This window comes from Embiotoca jacksoni, unplaced genomic scaffold (genome assembly GCF_022577435.1).
Source record: "Embiotoca jacksoni isolate LCO1_2020_lvr unplaced genomic scaffold, fEmbJac1.0.p SCAF_15, whole genome shotgun sequence".
Taxonomy (NCBI): domain Eukaryota; kingdom Metazoa; phylum Chordata; class Actinopteri; family Embiotocidae; genus Embiotoca; species Embiotoca jacksoni.
In genome coordinates, this window is record NW_027185285.1 from 14462045 (window position 1) to 14482486 (window position 20442).

Consider the following 20442-nt stretch of genomic DNA (forward strand, 5'->3'; position numbering starts at 1 on the left):
AGTAAAATGCGTAATGTAGTATCTTGTTCTAAATCAAATTTGTATTAATATTATCACCCGTCTAATATGTTCATGTTGTAAATGACAGTCAATTTGTCAGTTCAATATTTGTAACTCCTTCAACCTCAAAAGTCAGGTTCCTGAATAAACCTTGTTTAAAAAAAAAAAAACGAGAAAAAAAAAATCGACAAGTTTAGTCATACTTTTGGTCTGTTTCTGCAAAAAAAAAAAAAAAAAAAAAAAATCAACTTGTTGCTACTTTAAGTGTCTGTGACAAGACATGAGAAGAGGGCTGGCTGAAAATACTTGAATCAAATTGGTTTCTATTGGATTCAAATTACATGCAGGAACAGACTTAGTGAGACGGAGATTTTTAAAGGAGATTTCCACTACTTTAAGTAAAGCCCTGCTTGTGCACTGTAATGATGTGCTGCTTGAGCTGACATCTGCTCAGACAAACAACACAACCGCACTCTTGCTTATCTCCCCTTTCTCTATCCCATCTCCTTCTACCCTACAGACAGGTGTGGTATCAACACCGGCTGCGATGTGATACTGTGTGTGTGTGTGTGTGTGTGTGTGTGTGTGTGTGTGTGTGTGTGTGTGTGTGTGTGTGTGTGTGTGTGTGTGTGCATTTAAGGCAACTTTGGCAGTTTCTCTCATCCTTGAATAACCTGTTCTGCACACCCAGAGCCCTTGAGCTCCCCTGAAGTAGCTGACAGAGTGGCTGCAGGATTGTTAGGACTGACTTCTCTGATCATTTCTTAATGAGAGCCTCAGTTCTGGTGCGACTGTACAACAGCGCCGAGCTGCTGGATGAAGTCATCGCAGCGCTGGCCACTCTGGAGCAGTGGTAAATATGTATATTTGAAGCGTGTGAAAAAGCAGAGCCGCAGCAGACCCACCAACCAAAGCATATGGCTCTACCATGTGTTACTTAATGAGAGATTTACTCACACAGACCACTAAATGTGTGGCTCATTTAAGGAGCCACGGCAGAGGAGGGTTTTGCGTGTGTTGCATGCAAGTCGACTCTATAAAGGGAGGGGGGGAAGAGGGGAGGGGAGAGGAGAGAGGGGAGAGGGGAGGTGGTGGTGTTGGGAAGAGAGAGGGGGGGGTCCCTGCATAAGAGCTCACTTGTAACCTTTTGCGCTCACTGTGCTTTTAATGATAAGTGAGCTAAAAACAAAGACGATCCCCCAAAAGTAGCCAACAGTGATCATAAAGTAAATACACCTGCCTAAAGGGGAACCGAAAGGTGTGTGTGTGTGTGTGTGTGTGTGTGTGTGTGTGTGTGTGTGTGTGTGTGTGTGTGTGTGTGTGTGTCACAGGGTGTGTCCGTGTATGTGTGTTTCATATTAGTCATGTATCAGATTCACAGAAAGGAATGCTGGTCCTTATAACCTTGTGCGGCGGCGAGGACAGGAGGTTACAGTTTTGTGGCATGCATACCCTCCTGACCGCACACTTTCTCCCTCCCCGCCTGCGTCTCTGGCTCGCGTATCTGGCCGCGTGCAGTAATTGGCCACACAGAGCCCAGATCTCTTTGTTTCGCCTGCAGAGGCTTGCGGTAGAAATGCACAAGCAGTAGGCCTCATAAATCCATGGGACTCCAATGGCAGGCCTAAAAATTTCAGCTAGGCTTCTTTACAATGACTTCACTCCCGCCCAAAATTCCCACTGTACCACACTTGGGATCTGGTCCAAAAATCCTTATTCCAGGACTTTTATGTGATATGTGTATCACTCACTACTGTTTATGTGTGTGTGTGTGTGTGTGTGTGCGTGTGTGTGTGTGTGTGTGTGTGTGTGTGTGTGTGTGTGTGTGTGTGTGTGTGTGTGTGTGTGAGAGAGAGAGAGAGAGAGACATAGTCCCTGTGTCCTCACACACCCCAGTTTAGTATTTTGATACAGCTCAGATGCTGAGATATATCTGTCTTCACTATTTGCGTTTTCGTCTTCATAGTAGAAGCTGCAGTAACTGTTTGGCTTGGACTCACTTCACTGGTTTTTAAACTACAGTTGTGGCTTCCAGACTGGGTCAAATATGGTTCAGTAAATAAATAGACTTAACTTTACAACTGTGATGAGATGATGCATTGACTCAAATGCCTGCAAATGAAATTATGTAAATAATCCAAAGCAAACTTGAGCTTTTAATGTGCAAGACTTGAGAGAAATCCTCACATCAGAAGCTGTAACAGAATATTGTAGAAGTTTAAATGCAGTTTGATTTATAAACCTGGCTTGTCCATCACAGGCAGTATTGATTTAGTATTTTATCAGTTAAATCAGAGGCGCTCTGAAAACATGAGCTCGAAAAAGGTTGCACAAATCTCAAAATGGATGTGCAGCTTCTTCACTCGTTTCACTCTGAGCTACGCTGATGATGCGTTTACGGGTCTCCTTTACGTCAACCGCAGATATGCTAATCAACGGCTCATCTGCCCGCTGATCATTATTTGCATGTTCATATGGAATGCAGGAGTCAGTAAACGCAACTAAAGCACAGCAAACCGTGTGAAAGACGCAGGGCAGCGCGGATGTAGCCCGTCGGCTGCGCGCAGCGGTTCCGATCCCCACCGAAGGTTCATCAAAAGAAAGATTTATCTCACTTCAAGATCTAAAAGTTATGCTCATATCCCTCTGATGAATCCGCGCAATTATAAAACAATGGCGCTTTTCGGGAGAGTTCGATACAGAGAGGAGAGCGATAAAAGTCCAGCATAGAGGAGAGGGGAGGGAGACAAAGTTTTTTCTCTGAAAGTTTGTGCAAGCTTTCACTTTCTAGGCGGGGTTACTGTAAGCTGCAGCAGCATGGAGTGAGAGAAACAGGACGGCGAGCGATTGCAATGCAGCACTGTACCGAGCTTCCATCCAACTTAAATAAGCTCTCCAATTCTCCTTTCTAAAAATAACCATGTACTCCCCGTACTGCTTGACACAGGTAAATTCTCTTCTCTTCTTTCATTGTTTGGGTGGCGGGGACGCCGGTTTCTATTTTTTTATTGCGCTGCCGCTGTTTATTATTTGTCATGTGTGTTATAGTTGTGTTAGAGCGTCCTTCTGGATCGGAATCCCTCTGAAAGTTCACCTAAACTCTGTGACGCTCGTCGCGGCTGGAAGCGCGTTTTGCCGCATGAAACTTTCTTGTGCATTTCCACCGCACATGGTTTTGGAGAGAAAATGGCGCTTCTCCCGAAATGTATTTCATATTAAAAAAAAAAAAGAAAAAAAAAAAGGAGGGGAGCCTGCGAGAGGAGGAGAAAGCACAGCGCAGCAACAGACAGAACATGGAGCGGAGTTTGATATTTTTGCTGTTAAGATTTTTCCAAGTGTGGAGGCTCGCTGAAGTTTCTGGCCGGTGAGAGGAGTGTGAGCGGCTTTCATGTGGGACTGAGACCGGGAGAGGCGAGAGATTTGAGCCTCTAGTGTGTGTGTGTGTGTGTGTGTGTGTGTGTGTGTGTGTGCGCGCGCGCGCGCGCGTGTGTAATTATAAACGTTGAAGAGCAGCACAGTCATCCTGCATGCATCTTCTGTGATGGTGTTTCTCTGGAGCTCTGCTGCACCACTCGTGTGTCTCACAAGTTTTTTTTAGTTTTTTTTTTTTATTGGAATTGCAACACGTGAACACGTGCAGTTACCGGTTAATAGAGATCCAGGGACGATATTGATTTTATATTTCAGCCTCTGTCTCTTTTTTTCTTTCCTCTACATGTAGTCAGCACTGTGTTGGTTTGTTGTGTTGCAGTAAATTTAGACGACCTTTATAAAATAAATATGACAATATTTTAATAGCTTTAGTAAAATAACCTTCACTGACATCTTGTCTTAGGTATAGTGACGATCATAAACTATTGTCTTGTCTTTTGCCTGCTATTCACATAGAAAATATAAAGGGCTGCTATTTCTTAGAACTTGAATTGTACATCATATTTAATATTTTGTTCTTTTGTTGTTGCCAGGAAAGATCAGTGTGAGGAGATGTCTCAAACTGAGAAGCCATTTGAACTTTCTTTTAAATTTGATACCATGCAGTGACGGACACTGTTGCAGTACATTGCTCTTATCACACTGCGTTTCTGACACCAAAATGGCACTGTAATAAACTGTAATAGCTGCTAGATTTTTATTGTTTCTCTGACTTATGAGTCAGATTTGAACTCTTTTCAAATATATTTTTCCTGCTTCATTCATAATTACTTGCATTTAGCTGACACTTGTCCTGCAGTAAAACTCCATATTTAGCCTAAAATGTCTGCTTAAAAGTGTAATTTCAGAAGAAAGGGAGGAGACAGCTTTATGCAACGCTAATAAAGTCTCCTTAGTTCTGTCACCAGCATGTATTTTACAAATCAATATAAAAATAGCAAAATTTAAAATCCCAAATTAAAAAAAATCTTGACTTTTAAATATTTTTCTTGAGGATTTTTATTTTTACATTTCTAAGGTTTTAATTTTCTTTATTTAAGCTAACCGCTTGCAATGACCTCCACAGCTGCTGGAAGTCTTCCTCCTATAAAGCAGACTTGTTTATCCCTCATTGGCTTCGTCTGACAGTGGACCGCCAGGGCCCCCGTTTGATGTGTAATTCATTCCTGATTTTTACAGTGGTTTTATTAAAAGAGGTTTTCTCCCATCATATGCCATGTGACGGCTCTGCTACCAGAGGCAGAGAGGATGTTCTCGGCTCCTCTGATGCGGGCACAAGTCATGTCTGGTTTCCATTTAAAAGCATTAGCAGCTCAGATCATAATGTCAGACTTTCATTGACACCAGAAAGGGAAAGGAGATTTTATTATTTTCCCTTTAATTCTTCCTTTTATTGAAGAAACTATTAAAGGCTACTTAGTGTGTTGACTTTAAGAGTCAGAGGAGGGTGGGGGTGGGTGGGTGGGCGAGGGGGCAGCTGAGTTGGTAATGGAAAGGAAATAGAAACAGATTGGTAAAATAGGATTACATGCATCACACATATTGCTTATAGATCGAGATTTGCTCTGTGTATAAAATGGTAACACGCATATATATTTTTTTAAAGATGCTTTCAGCTCAAAAGTGTCTGGTGTGTGTTTCCATACAAGCCTTTCAGATATGATGACTTTTATCTGCAATGGATGAAAATTATTCTACAGCAGATAATCCCGTAACAAAAGCAGCTTTTATTTACCTGCATAAATTTCTCCTTAATTAAAACTAAGTGGCAACAGAAGCACATACAGAGTAATGTAGTACACATGTTGCACATAATGATAACTTGTAGTGTGTCACTGTTCGAGCATGAAAACCATGGAGGTGTGTTTGCAGCATGAATAACACCTCATACAGTATTACTTGTCTCTTTTAATAATTTTGTTCCGTTATGTGTGTGCAAAAACAACTTCGCTATCCATGCAAACAACCTCCTCTCTCTCTTCAAACACACACACACACACACGCACGCACGCACGCACACACACACACACACACACACACACACACACACACACACACACACACACACACACACACACACACACACTTTCTCTCTCTCTCATACTCTCATTCAGTATTCCCTTGCAGCTCCGTCTGCAGACGGAAAGGCACATTTTGTTTATTTAATTGCTGTTAATAATTAAAAAATCAAACTTGGACCTCGGATATGGCAACAATTGTAAACAATCGAATGAATTATTAACCGTGATAAAAGCCTCGCTGCAGAAGCAGTGTGGCGGGATGTGACGGACGGTGCGGAGTGGAAGCAAATTACAGAGAAAGCCCTGAGAGGACACGATGGTGCGACTTGTAGTGTGTCAGGGATGAAAACAACTTTTTATAGTTAATGAAAAAGTTACTATAAATATATATATTAGTATGTAGTATATATATTTAAAATCTTTGATCATTAATACAATTTCTTTTACATTTTGATCGCTTTTATCGCTTTTTCCCAAACTTGAGTGCCCTTTCCCTGCAGGCCACAATGACGCAGCAAAAATCTGCACCGTAAAACAAATGGACTATTTGGTTTTATTGCATTTATAAATGTGCTGAAATCTGTATGCAGCTCATAATGTTGTCATCTCAGACTGTTTTCATTGGTGCGACATTTTAACTTATTCCTTCCCTCTGCCCCCTCTGCCCGCCTGGACGCTGACCCCTGCTCTCCTCGCCTCTTAACACCCTCTCAACACTAAAGTATTACCCTACTCACCTTCTAAACAATGCCTTAGTGGTAAGTCCTATTTAGTCCCTATTTATTCAGCATTAGGTGTATGTGTTTTCTTTTTTCTTATTTTACTTTTTTGTACATATTCCATCTTGAGAAAATGTTTCTTCTTTTTTTTTTTTTTTTTTTTTTTTGTGTCGCTCTCGCTGACCTGCAGCTGGAATTATTATAAGACCGAGTAAGAAAGAGGGAATTCGTTTACTGCTTTGCACACTTAGTGAAATGTTGCATTTTTTTCAATATGTTCTTGAAACTGTTTGGTCAGACCAGACCTTTTTTTTCTGGTACAAAGCAGTTATGCAGCAGACGGACCAAAACCTGTCTGCAGCTCCGGCAGCATTGTGTTTTAATGTCTGAAGAGTCAAAATCAGATCCTAGTTATGAAAACAGAAAAATATATTACATTACAAATATCCCTTTTTCTATTTTAATGCCACTTTGAAATGTATTTGAAATTAATTTAAACTGCATCAGTACAAACTGCCTCGCACGGCACTTTTCCTTCCTCATGCTCAGTAACTTGCTGTTTGTTTTAGTGTAGGCTAATTATCGGACAGATCACTTTCAATGATGTTAATGAACTTTATTAAAAAATTTTCCTTGGTCTATTTTCTTAATCCGTCTAATAGTCAGAAGTCGCCGCTGCTTTGTGATCACTGTCTCAGTTCCATGACTTATTGCTGTCTCCTCTCAGCCTGAAATGCTGCAGTTTTCTTTATCAACGCTATATGTTTCTCCAAGAGGATGTATTATATTTTTCTTACGTCACCACCGGTCGTTATCAGCCATTATCAGAGAGCATTATTTTCAGTGAAAACATCAAAGCAATTTTTCAAGGGGGGAAAAGCATGAGCTAGTTTATTTTATGTGAAAATCTGATTAAATTGATGTAATCAATATCTGGACTTTGAAGCATTAACTTTACATTCACACATATTTGGTGACCCCCCACTCCCCACCCCCCTCTTTTTGTCTCTTCCCATGGTCTGGAGAATGAGTTGGAACAGCTGTTTGGAGGATTAAAAGCGAATGGAAGCGTAGTTTGAATAAACAGAAAATGTTGGACTTTTTGAGAACTAAAGACACACTTGTGCTTGCGTGTGCGTAAGCGTCCGCACAGGACATGAAAACATGCACCTAAAACCTTCGTTGCCATGAAATGTCTTCATGCCAGTTCGGCCTGTGAGCGGTCAGTTTCCAGGCCACTGTCCCTCACCTCCAAAAAGTCCTCGCTGCAGTTTCTCTTTAAAAGCAAGCAGCAAAGTCAGTTGGGGAGTGGTCTTATTGGCTGTATTACATTTCTCTGATAGGTATGTTAAGTTGTGATATCACTGTGGGTTTCTGGTTGAGTTGCACACCACTTTAATTGAGCCCTAGTTTGACTCAGTGATGCCAAACAGAAAGAATAAGTTAACTTGTGTGGATGCCTGTGTGGAAAAGTGACACGGCGGCCAGTAAAGCACTCTGCTTTTGGCCATCAGACAGAAGAATGAACTCAGAGCCCATTTGATTGACAGGTAGGGCTGATCTATTGTGCTCTCTCGTAGTTGAGATGTGTGCCTGCACGTGTAATCAGAGTGCCTGATTGGCTGTGCTGCTTGTTTTGTGCTGTGCACGCGATGCCGGATCTTTTCCCCTCTCTTCTCGGGACACCAGGAGGTCATAATGCCAGACGCTGCCTGGGACACTGTGTTCCATTTATAACACGAAAACCAGTTGCAGGCCAATCCATCTCCAAAACCACAACCATTAAAAGACAAAAATATGACACACACAACACTCTTGCTTGGCTCATTTAAGGTGGAATTTTTGTCTATTTGTGCCCTGCTTCCATCGGTGCCACCAAAAGGCCACAGCCTGAAACAAGGAGGTTGTTCTGACATCACAGAGATTCAAATGTGAGCTTTTGTTGCAGCTTCATAAAAACACGGTAGCATGTTGTGGATTATTGGCATTCTCAGGACATGCTGTATTTCGAGGCATATATCGGAAAGGCTTAAGAAGGTTTCTGTGATTAATGGCTTTGTCTTTATCATAAATTTTCTGTTTATTGCCAGCTGGTGACTGGGGGCCACCATGCGTCAGCAGGAGCAAAATTTACGGCAATTTTTGCAAAGAAATTCAGAGCTGTCTTTGGTGGCGGATACAAAGACGAGATGAGCTGGGCGCATTTTGGCAGCAGGCAATATAGATTTGAATTAAGTAGCATGTAGTTTTTATCTCGAGCTGCATGCAGAGAGAGGCAGAACCAACTGTGTCCCATTCAATATCAGCACAGCTGTCCCAGCATCCGTGGAGAATGGATTCCTACTGCTATTGCCATGGGAAGCTCCAGCCAAGAAGAATGGGAGGATATCCAGTGTGTGTGCTTGTGTTTTAAAAGGAAGGCGAGGAGTGAGAGGAGAGGGGAGAGGAATATGCTGGTGTGTTCTGTGTGCACACACGTCTGTCTGTCTGTGTGTGTGTGTGTGTGTGTGTGTGTGTGTGTGTGTGTGTGTGTGTGTGTGTGTGTGTGTGTGTGTGTGTGTGTGTGTGTGTGAGATTTTTGCATGTGTGTGTCATGTTGTCTCCACCCGCCTCACTTTTCCTTCGCTCATGTCACCTCTGGCATGGATTAGTCTTTGGCACAACCCTGGCAGTGCCCGTGGCCCCAGTGCGGTTCTGTGGTCGCCGATATGTTGTGCTGTTGCCATGGCTACTGAACACACACACATGGGTGCTAAATTACATAATTGAGCTAGAATATACAGAGGAACACAAAATACTTAGTGTACAATGTGAGGAAAGCAAAAGGCAAGGGGGAGATAGAGTGTAGTGTGTGTGTGTGTGTGTGTGTGTGTGTGTGTGTGTGTGTGTGTGTGTGTGGCCGGGGGGGGGGGGGGGGGGGGTGTGTGTGTGTGTGGAGGGGGAGGGTCAATTTAGAAACCAACAAGATAAAGTGTGCCTCTACCAGAACAAGCCATGATTGAAACACAGAGATGCATTGGGTGAATATTTGAGAGATTTGTCATTGCTAAGCTCAACACATCAGTACAGCGTGTTCTTTCCTTTGATTTTTGACTCATTAAATTCAATAACATTGTGCGCCTATTAGGAACGCTATGACAACCGATCTGACAGGGCAGTCGAGGAAAAGGTGTTTGTAGTGGCACACATGTGGTGTTTGTGTGTGTGTGTGTGAAAGAATGAGACTGAAAAGTGTGTGCGTGTGTGTGTGTGTGTGTGTGTGTGTGTGTGTGTGTGTGTGTGTGTGTGTGTGTGTGTGTGTGAGAGAGAGAAAGGGAGTGGTAGCTTGGAGTTTACACAGATACATCATGAGATACATATTTTTTTCTTTACCTTCTTCAGGTTGCTTTGAATTGATGGTGAATCTATTAGCGCCAGAGACATGTCAAATTCCAGCCCTTTTCTGTCACAGCTGGCTCACACTAGAGTGGGTTTTAAGGGCAAAACGTTTGAACTGCAAAGTGGCGTCTCATTTAGAACTGATGAGTCTGTTGCAGTAACTTAACGAGCCCCTCCAGAATTGTTTGAAGACATATAAAAAAATCAGCTACCTTGTTAAAAAGGCTGAAAATTACAATTGCTCCCTATTTTTCAAGTTCCTAACTGAACAAGAATTGGCTTCAAGAGAAGCTGTGATGTCACAAAGCAATGCTTTTATGTCTCAATCTCCATTTTAAGGGGAGCGAAAAAAAAATAAAAAAAATGGGTTTGAATGTCAAACTGTACACATATATCTCGCACAGTGAAGCTCATACATCTTGGTACCGAGTGAAGATATCAGTTTTACTGTCTTAATCTGATGTTGCACATGTTAATTTATGGTTGCAAATTAAATTGAGAGTCATACACCAACTATTTATTTATTTCAAAGATACCATAATGAGTCCAGTAGCCAAAACTGTCATTGCTATAGAGGATTGCAGTCAATAAAGTCATGTTGCAGATTGTAAAATGAAAAATGTTGTACATTTCGCAGTGTTTAGTTAGTTTTGTTTCGTGTCTAGAGCCACAGAGGACAGACTGAGAAATGTTTCTGAGCGTGCTTTGTTCTTGCATTGAGTAAATTTGAACACGTGCCAGTATCAACACACGGAGCGAACGTTGACAGCAATTCATTTTCTGCTCTTTCTTTTTAATCAACGAGTAACATTTCCGTAAAAGAACAAGCGGTATGATATTGAATGTCTCACTTCTTTTGTGTTTCACAAAGTGGAACCTGGGGGCTCACACTTTGTGACCAGGCAGAACAAGTAGCGTGCAAAGTCATTGTATCAGTCTGTCACAGGTCAACAGGAGTAGATAGAGAGTTGTTGTTGCGGATCATTGACGTCCCACTCAAGGTCACTTCAGTGTGGGCAATCTGGGCATGTTGTTTGGCCTGTCCTGCCTGTCTGTCTGACCTACATCTCACTGCTCCGGCTAAATATATACAGTAGACCCCTCATTACAAAGCTTCCAGATTAATCTGGATGAAATCTGACCACCGTTCTCCCTCTGTGTGTGAGACTGCAGCCTCTCTTCACAGGCTGACTTTCCGTCTCACTCGGTCTCTCAGACATGCGCGCACTATCCCAAAAAATAAAGAAATAAATAAAGTGGCAGATGCAGGCATTCACACAAACATGGCACACGCGTAGACGTTATCATCTCATGAATTAGACAGGAGTTATAGCCACATTTGGTTCACCCATTCAGAAACAATCCTTCTCTACATTTTCTTTATGCGTCTGTTTGAATTCAGTCCTAACTATGAATACAAGCTATGTTGTGTGGTGCTCCATGAATTACACACCTGCACATAATTAATCACACGAGGCGCAGGTGTGCATTTTTTCAGGAAAAAAAAATCACACCAGTTCCGATTATTGCAGCAGTAGACTGTGTGTGATAAAGGACAGCGGTTTCCACTGCTTTTTGTCTGGTTTGGCCACACAACCATGTAAAAAAAAACAACTTAAGTTCCCTTTAAGTAAGATGTCACATCCCAAATGTGCTCATTTAAATCACTTGAACACTAATTGACACCTTAATGATGTAAAAGTGAAAATTATTGCAATATGTTTTATATCCATTTGAACCCAACATCATCGACCATCAAGCTTTATTTTTTTTAACTATTCATCAATTACACAATTACTTTATTTAATTTCTTTATCTTTAGCTGCGCTATGTCCATTTGTGTGTTTGCTTTGGCAAGCTTTTGAGTCATTTTAGATAATTATTCATTGATTATTTTCTATTTCAGCCAATTGTAAAATGTGACATGACACAGCAGGATATCTCCGTAATGGTGCCGAAGTTGCTTGCTGTAGTTGAGAATTTTGGATAAAAAAATACTCACTGTTCTTGCTTTTGCTAACCTGACATTTTGTGAATATTGAAAACAACGCTACATAAAGTTGCACTAAAAACTTGTGACCTGTTAGAAAGTTATCCTCCACTCTTTTGGTATTCTGTTAAGTTGTCTAACAGAGGAGGTGTCAACTAAGGAACATTATTATGCGCTACAAGTAGGCTAACAGTGACACAGTTACTTCCAGCTAACTATTTTAACCCTTCATCCATTACTTTTAGCAAACTGAAATGTACCTTTAGCTGCACCTGAAACTGTTTTTCCAATATTCTGCAACTATATCAATTATTTATTCATCACCCAGAAGACTGATGTTTAAGTACGCAAGAAAACAAAAGTCAACATTTCACATATGTGAAGTAACTTACTTACGTATAATTTTTTTTATCTCAACTTCAACCATTATCTTTTCCTGCAGCCAAGTAGTTCTGGTGTCTAAATCTAAACAAATTGTGACTGTGTCAAATTGAACCCAAACCATGATCTTTTCCTAAAACTAATCACGTTGCTTTCTGTGCCTGCTGTATGTGACGTGTTGGTGTGTTGTTAATGTATAGCTGACTGTGTGTGTGTGAAATGTACAGCGGACACACACACACACACACACACACACACACACACACACACACACACACACACACACACACACATTCTAGATCCATTCATTACCAGAAACATCTCTGCCCACCTGGTTGGCCGGGGGAGGTAATTACAACAGTGAGGACAAAGACTTCATCAGGCCACAGTTAATTGGGAGGTGATGGTGGTGTCAGGGACGGATGACATCACATGGTGATGCCGCTCGATGATGTCATTGCATTCATCATCTTTTCAACACTTCTTTAAGTTGAGGATGGATAAAGAGACATTAATTGGCTCGTTGATTGTACCTCAGATTTCCTGAGGCTTTCTTTCATCATCGCGCTGCATTGCTTCGCGCTGCAGCCGAGGTAAAATACTAGCCGTGTTTTGGGTGTGCTGTTCCAGTGACCATGCAGGAGTGTAATTCACCTCAGCTATGAGCCCAGCAGTTATTGTGTCCAGGACTTCTTTTTTTTCACGGGGAACATGGCTTTAAGGTTGTGATCAGGCTTAATAGGCATTTACTGGGTTAATGTTGGAGGGAAAATCTTTTCCTGTCTTGGGGGTGGGTGGAGGAACGTTGACGCTTGGAGGCTTATGAGCCCGCAAGTCAAACAGTAATGAAAACAGTTGTGACCTGATTTCAAGAGCTGGGGAAAAAGACAGAGTAGAAGTTGGAACGAGGATTTTAAAATACAGACTAAGAATTACAGAAAAAACGTAGTTTGGCAAAGCTCCACGCTTTTCTGTCTTTCTTTTCGTTGTCCTTTCTGACTTTCTTTCTTACTTGCTTGCTTGTGTTCACTTTCATTTCTTCCTGTTACCTTCTCTCTCTGTTTTTGTCTGTGTATCTAATTCGGCCACCCCGTCCGGCAAGGAATAGCTGTCACCCCAGGGAACAAAGCGCTCGAGCTTGCTCTTCAGAGCAGGAAGTTGGCACGGCGCCAAGGGTGGAAAATCTATACTCGGTTGCATAATATAACATATCTTTACCTCAGATGAACTCTGAGGAGGCCTGGCAGCTGTGAGCAAACAGAGCTGGAGGGCGGGAATTTGTGTGTTATTAACTGACTGTGTTTGTGTGGAAGTGTCTGTGTATGTGTTGGTTATGAGTGCGCGCTCTATGTTTCTTGTAAGTTGTGTTTGCTGGCCGGTGCGGCGGGCCTGAGGCCGTTTGAAACCCCTTGTCGGAGGAGCGGAGTACAGTAGAGTCGAATAGACCTTTTGTCAGAAAAAAAAAAAGAAAAGCGTGGAGAGGAGATCGAGGCCAAGCAGTGCTCGGGGTTAGACTCAAACACAACTCTGTGGCTTCTCCTTTTGGTCCAGCCAGCCAGTAACTACTATCCCAACTACAGCTGCAGCGTGCTCTGTGAGGGAATTCAGATATAAACTTTCTGCTCTGTTTAGGCTCAGAGAAATAGCTTTAGGATTAGTGTGTGTTACATGGAAAGTTGTATATCTGACTGGAAAATTCAGTGCAGGATGAGGACTTCATGTCACTGTGAAAATATAAAACACAGATGGGCCAGATTTAACTTTACTCTGCGAGTTCACCGAGTGGGACAATCTGCTCTTCAAACACTCGTTATGACAGTTTATAAATTCACTTCCCTGCAGCATTCAGCTCATTGCTTTCCTGTCATTAAACTGTCTATCTGGTCTAGATATTCTCTGAGCAATATTCTTATAGGAGCGCTCTTTGTGATGTGATCGCCTGCAACCCTAATGGAGAAACAGTAGTGTGCGCCGCTCCTCTTTTGTGGCTGCAGTTTTTGGAGCTCTGGTGAAACGGGACGTGGAGGGAGCGGACCTGAAAGCGGTCGGCTGTCTGACGTGTCAAGCTGCTGTCAGTCTCTCCAGCACGCACGGCGTCTTGAGAGAAGCACAGTGAAACTCAAAACTGGCCTCATTATGGTCATCATCTGGAATAAAGAGCAATCATCTCCACCACCTGTGGCAAACTGCGGCGGAGAAAAAGCCTCCTGCAGACCTCATGGACCTGTCTGTTAGAGTCACATATTAATTCACACACATTTATTCTATTCATTGTGTTAATTTTTTTCCCCCTGTTTTTGCAAGGCAGAGTTAAGGCTCATATGGGGACCAGAAATTGACTGTATATTGCAGCCAGGATGTGGAGATTTATGATGAAAGTGAATAGGGATGGTGTGGGCGGGTACGCAGAGGTGCATATTATGGTCTATTATTTTTCATTTAAAAAAAAAAAAAAAAAACATTTTGGGGGATATTTGCAGGAGCCGAAAGTTATGAGACGAGTGGAGAGGAAGGGAAATGACAGCAGAGTTATTTTCCTCTTTCACGTCAGAAAGATTATAGAAAAAAATACAGCACGAAGACAAAGAGAAAGGACGGGAAGAAGAGAGGGAAATGGGCGGGATTGAAAGAGGCCATAGTTTGTATTGTAAATACAGTAGACTGGGGAGCTTTCCATGTCCTTCTATTTTTTCTCCCAGCATGATTTGTTTGATTTACTCTCTATCAATCAGCAGAGGATGTATTTAAACGAACTTGAAGTATATTTGAGAAAGCCTCTTTATAGCTGTAGCTGTTTGTATTCTCCTATTACTTTCCTTGGAAGCAGACCGTGATTAAAACAGACGATATAGGCGTATTGTATTTCCTCGGGGATTGGAAGGAATGCAAATGCATCATAACCATATTATACTAGTTAGGAGCGGTGTATGTTGCCAAGCCTCTGGATACAGGGGAGAGTAGACGCAGTTACTCTGAAGGGAACCGAGTCCCACAAAAGAGCCAGAACTCAACAACTGCAACAACAGAAGAGGATATCTGACACTGTTGGACTATATTTGACATTTTATAGGATACAAACAGCACAGAGGCCTGCGCTGCATAAAAAGACGGATTTTTTTTTTCTCACCGTGAAAAACTTAAAGAAGCAAACCCCCCCCCCAAAAATTGTTCTCTGTCTGTGTGCGTTGAGCGCCGCAGAATCCGTTTGGCATTTTTGTTGTGAGGGAAGCATGTTGCTGGTGGGACTTTGGCCTGCACAATCCCTCCTCTGTTAAAACAATGCGGCAGTTGTCCTCCCTAACCTAATTACTCCCTCCAGGGGGAGAAAGGCAACAGCACCAAATCCCATAGTTAGGAGCTCTGATCTGGGCCCTGCTGTAAGAAAAGGCCTCATTCATTTCTCTCCCTCCTTCCACCACACATGCACACATACACACACACACACACACACACACACACACACATACACTTTTCTATTTTTCCCTGCGATTGGGTTTGGTCTTTTAGAAGCTAATTATCCTTCAATACATCCTGATATTTCTCTTGATGTGTGTTTTTCTTGCTGTTGTAACGTTTTATTGTTGTTGTAAGTTTATTGATGCTGAAGACATACATGTTGTAAGGATACGCTGCCATCAGCTCAGTGTTATAAACGGCACACTGACGCACGTACACAATAAAAATCCGGGGGTCAAAATCAACCCAGTTTGGGTCAACATAGCACCAGTGAGCAGTATTGTTCTTATGTTACTGTTGGATTTTTTTTTTTAATGTTAGTGTTGATTTTTCTACTAAACTAAAACCCCAAAATGACATCCAAAACTGCAGTAGACAGACATCATGTTACTAATCAGTAACAATCAGTGCCATCTAAGGTTCAAAAGAGCTAGATCAGCAGTTTGCAGACACACCATGTACACCAAAAATAACACTCATGTAACAGTTATGTATAAAAACCAAAAGCTTTGAGCGGCATTTCATGATTATAACGCAACATTATGTAGAGAAGCCAATTTCAGGAGATTTTAATACATTATTAACGTACACAATTTTCTAAGACATATAATTACAGCTGTGTTTTACTATAATGTCGTTCATTATAAGTTTACACACCAGTCACCACTCATGGGTGCCATCAGGATCAGTTATAGTTTTTTAAATGCTTATATCTGCTTACAGCTGCATGACATGTGTGTTATGAACTACTTTTTACATTTTTATAAATGCTAACCAGGTAGACTTTGGTGTAATCAGAGCATTCATCCGTGTTGTCAGAGTCATTGCTTAAAGCATCAGTGTGGGTGATGCTTCTCTACCTCCTTTGTTACGTCTTTCTGACCCTCTTTACCCGCTCCTCCTTCATCGCTGCCTGCCGTCACTTACTGGCACCATGTTGGCTTCTGAAAACTTTATTACAACAACTTCAGACAAGGAAGTCCGCAAAGGAAGAGGGGAAAGGGATGTGTGTGTGTGTGTGTGTGTGTGTGTGTGTGTGTGTGTGTGTGTGTGTGTGTGTGTGTGTGTGTGTGTGCGTGTGTGTGTGTGTGTGTGTGTGTGTGTGTGTGTGTTTGTAATGGCTTTCATCAAAAAGAGGAAAGGGTGTTAAAATCTTAATTCTCCCTCCACCAACCTGTTTGGGTTTGTTTATTTGTCTATCCTCTCTCAGAAGATTAGAACAGCCATTGTGTGGAGGCTTGGGAAATAAGGCTTCTGAGTTTATATTTGGAGATTGTTGCGGTGCTGCATTATTGGTTTAGACTGTTGGGGTTTAGACGTCTTTGTTTGTTTATCTGGAAAAAAAAATTCCCATTAAATGCAACTGAGATCAAGATTTCCTTTGCAGGGGAGACCTGTTCACTTAATAAAATGTCACAGTGAAATGTAGTTACTGAACAGCATTTATTAGCATTTTTAAATAAATGCGCAGATCCACTCTGACCATTTTTGTGCCACGCTTGGAATAATGAGCTTAGCAGACCGCATGTCCTGGTATTCTTGGGGCATGTAAGGAGACGTTTGTGTTTAAATATGTGTGTGTGTGTATCTGGTCGTACTGTGTTTGCCTATGGTCCCAGCTCCTTTCCTGTGGTGTGTGTGAGCTTGAATCCGTCCAGCTTGTGTGGACCCTGCGCCCTGTTTGTGCTGCTCGACGCTCGCCTCACGGCAGAAGCGGAAGCTCTGCTTTAACAGCATTAGCAGGGCTCTTCCTTCAGCCTACAGCCCACTTTGTTAACCCTGTGTCTGTCCCCATGCTCTCTTTTTATAGTCCCCTCAGTGTTCCTTCATTGGCCTTTGTTTCTTTTGTTTTAGTTTATAGATGAAGATTTCTGTATGTTTTTCTGTCCTGACTGAAATCCTCTCCTGTCTTTGTTAACTATTTCGGTCCTCCCGTTCTTCTCTATTTACAACTAACCTTGTTTATTCAGCCCCTCTGCCAACTTGTGACACTGCCTTGTCAGTGGCAGCCATAATTGACTTTCTCTTAAGTCCCATTATTAACCCTTTCTTTCTCATTTAAGATTATTAACCCCTCATTATACTCCAGTTCAGCATCTTGCCAGACCCTAAAAATCAGGTGTTTTGTGTGTTTTTCATGAATATGAATATGCTGGACTCTTGGTGGTGTACTGACATAGTCTATTTTCTTTGCAGTGATGTGACCTTGGTAGTTAAAGACAGCAGCCATCACTAAATCTGTTTCTATGGACGTTTTAATGAATGCAAATGTGATGTGTAAAGCAGCAACTAATTGCAGGAATTATTTCACCTATTCTTTTCTTCTTTTTCATCCTGCCTCCTTCCCTTCCCTCCCTCCTGCTCTTTGTCTTTATTCTATTCTTTTTGTTGGGAGATGTCCTTCTTTATCAGGGCTCGTACAGACACATACAACCACACCTCTGTCAAATATTCGCCCCTGGTTGGTGCTTTTTGCCCACTGAGGGCACAAAACAAAGTGCAGGCCTACGGGCTGCATGAGGAGCTCTTCGCTCCATTCAAGATCCACACGCAGGACATCACGTCATCAAGGTTTAATTAATAAGTTATGGCCACAGCTCAGTTACTTGGCTAATTTAAACATAAACGTATACAGATTAAAAAAAAACAAAAAACTAATATATAGACAGGAGGCCATGAGGGGGCTGCGCAGACATGGAGGGTGAGACAGTGGGGGTTGTGAGTTAGGGATGGCGGCAAAGCATTTGCATAAAGGGCAGGGCAGCATGCCCAGTGGTGGAAAAGGTTGGCATCACGCCTTTCAGACTGGCAGAGAGGGAAGACTGGAGAGAGAGACAGAAAGAGAGGGGGGGTGTAGTCAATAGTGCATCCCTTGTTCAGAAAGAGGAGGTCCCTAGCTGTTGGCAGCAGAGCAGGCTAAATCTCTAGTTTGATTGTGTGCTAGATTGCCCCTTTATTTGTCTGATTGCAAAGCGTTCAACACTGCTTTAGTAGTGGGCTTTACTTTCTTGGAGCGTTTATTCAGGAGGGAGTTTTTCTGCCTTGGCCTGCTCTGTGATTGTCGCTACACATATGTCTCGGAGTTTAGATTGTGTGCAATCAGTGCATCAGGCAATTTGAGAAAGTTTCTGACCTGTCTGTTGTATCGAGGCTCCACCCTTCATCCGCAGGCTTCCCACTAAGGTTAACGACATTGTTGATTTAACTTGATGCCATATTCAGATGTAATTTCAAAGATAAATACGGGCCGGAAGACAACTGTGGAGAGGCAGCCAGCGGCTTTCTGTCTATCTGTGTGTGTGTGTGTGTGTGTGTGTGTGTGTGTGTGTGTGTGTGTCTCGTACCTTCTGTTTCTCAGAGCCACAACACTGCTGTTCCCCTCATGCCGACTGTGGTTCTGGCGATGTGATGGTAGCAGGGACTGAAAGGGACAATTATTTAGTGTGGGCATGTTATTTCTGTATACTGGAGTCCATATGCCATTTTTATATAGAGCCTTTCGTTCTCCACATCGCGGGCCGCCCGCAGCCATTATGACCACGAAGAGTGTGATGCCTGCAAACTAACTGTGACCATAAACCTCAATAACCCTTTTCATTTAGGGCCCTGTGGGTGCTAATTATCAGTAGTCATGGTATGTTACTGTCTACTCCGGCAATAGACTTTTTTTTTTTTTTTTTTTTTTTACAAATTTCATACTGTAAGCAAAGAGAGCTTTTGTTTATAACTTTTGTCAAAAAATCTGATGGGATTCAGTTAATATGAAATGTGGAAAAAAATAGTCATATTTAAGACGCTGCAGCAGACAAATGCCTGCTACTTTTGCATCTGAATATCTTTGCGCCAATAAAGCCATTTTATCTGATGAATGGAGTTTTTCTGCTGAAGGTGGGCCAGTCATTGTAAACACATGCTGTCCTGACAAACATTGTTCAAACAACAAAGCAGGGAGCTCAGCGCTTCTATTCGCATTATATTTTGTAGAAATGCGTTCAAAACGGTGCACAAGACAGAATGTTTCCTTTGGTCGGGGTGATACAATCGGCCATGAACGACATGAGAGGTCCAATTGTGACACTTCAGTAAAAGCACCAATGCAACAATCTAAAAGTACTCGATTACAAGTAAAAGTCCTGCATTCAAAGTCAGAATTTATAAAAAAAAAAAAAAAAATGAAGAAGTATTTATCAACAAAGTGTATGAAAGTAAAACTATTCACTATGCTAGAAAACTGCAGCCATGACTGTTATATTATTAAACAGCTAATATATCATATTGTACATTTGAATATTTGGTCATCAACGTTGATGAATTAACCTGTAAGCAGCGTTTTACTGTTGCAGCTGGTTGAACAGTTTGTCTTTGGTAGAAAAGCCAACAACTAAAGTGGAATTTGACCTGCGACTCCATAACTTTATAATTTTTAAGTCTTAATCTGAACAGTAACTGCAGCTGTTGAACAAACATAGCGGAGTATGTGCTTTTCATATATAGTGAGTTATTTTTGAATATAGTTACCTCTGTATAAACGTCATAGCTTCAATGAACAACTGAAACAAGATAATATGGAATAAATAGCATTTGATACTGTGTGAAATAAGAGGTTGTCTTCAAATATAAAAGATGCCCAATTTCAAGTTTCAAGTCTGTCTTATAATAGTCAGCTTTTACTTGGTGCCACGATCCCTCCTGTTCACACAGGCCATTAAGAGATCCCTTCCTAATGCAAATGTTTCCTTCAATAATGTTCTCAGAAATGTTGACAAAGTTGTGTTCCTTTCCATGTTTCTGTATACGTTGTACTCCACTACATATAAATGCGATAGCTAGTTATTTTACTAATTTACATTTTTCTCCAATTAAATTATGTTGCATCTGTTCCTGCAAAAAAAAGAAGAAATCTCCCTCATGTTCTACTCGACAGTTGTGTCCTCGCCCCATATTTTTTTTATTTAAAACACAGAAAAAGATCTACCATTGCAGTTAGAATAATCCATCATGTTTTCAGTGCGCATTCATGTGTTTAAGTATTTTCTTAAATTAATGAATTTGTGTGAATTCCAGC

The 20442-nt window shown here is 41.7% G+C and overlaps 1 protein-coding gene across 1 annotated transcript in view; it reads left to right on the plus strand.

Annotated features, from left to right (window-relative positions):
* The first annotated feature begins 2485 nt into the window (after positions 1 to 2485).
* Positions 2486 to 20442, plus strand: part of nfixb (nuclear factor I/Xb) — a 126791-nt gene continuing 108834 nt past the window's right edge. Inside the window, 2 exon segments of the mRNA XM_069149830.1 lie at positions 2486 to 2947; positions 6176 to 6211. Of these exon segments, the coding sequence (XP_069005931.1) occupies positions 2921 to 2947; positions 6176 to 6211 (63 nt within the window). The 5' untranslated portion in view covers positions 2486 to 2920.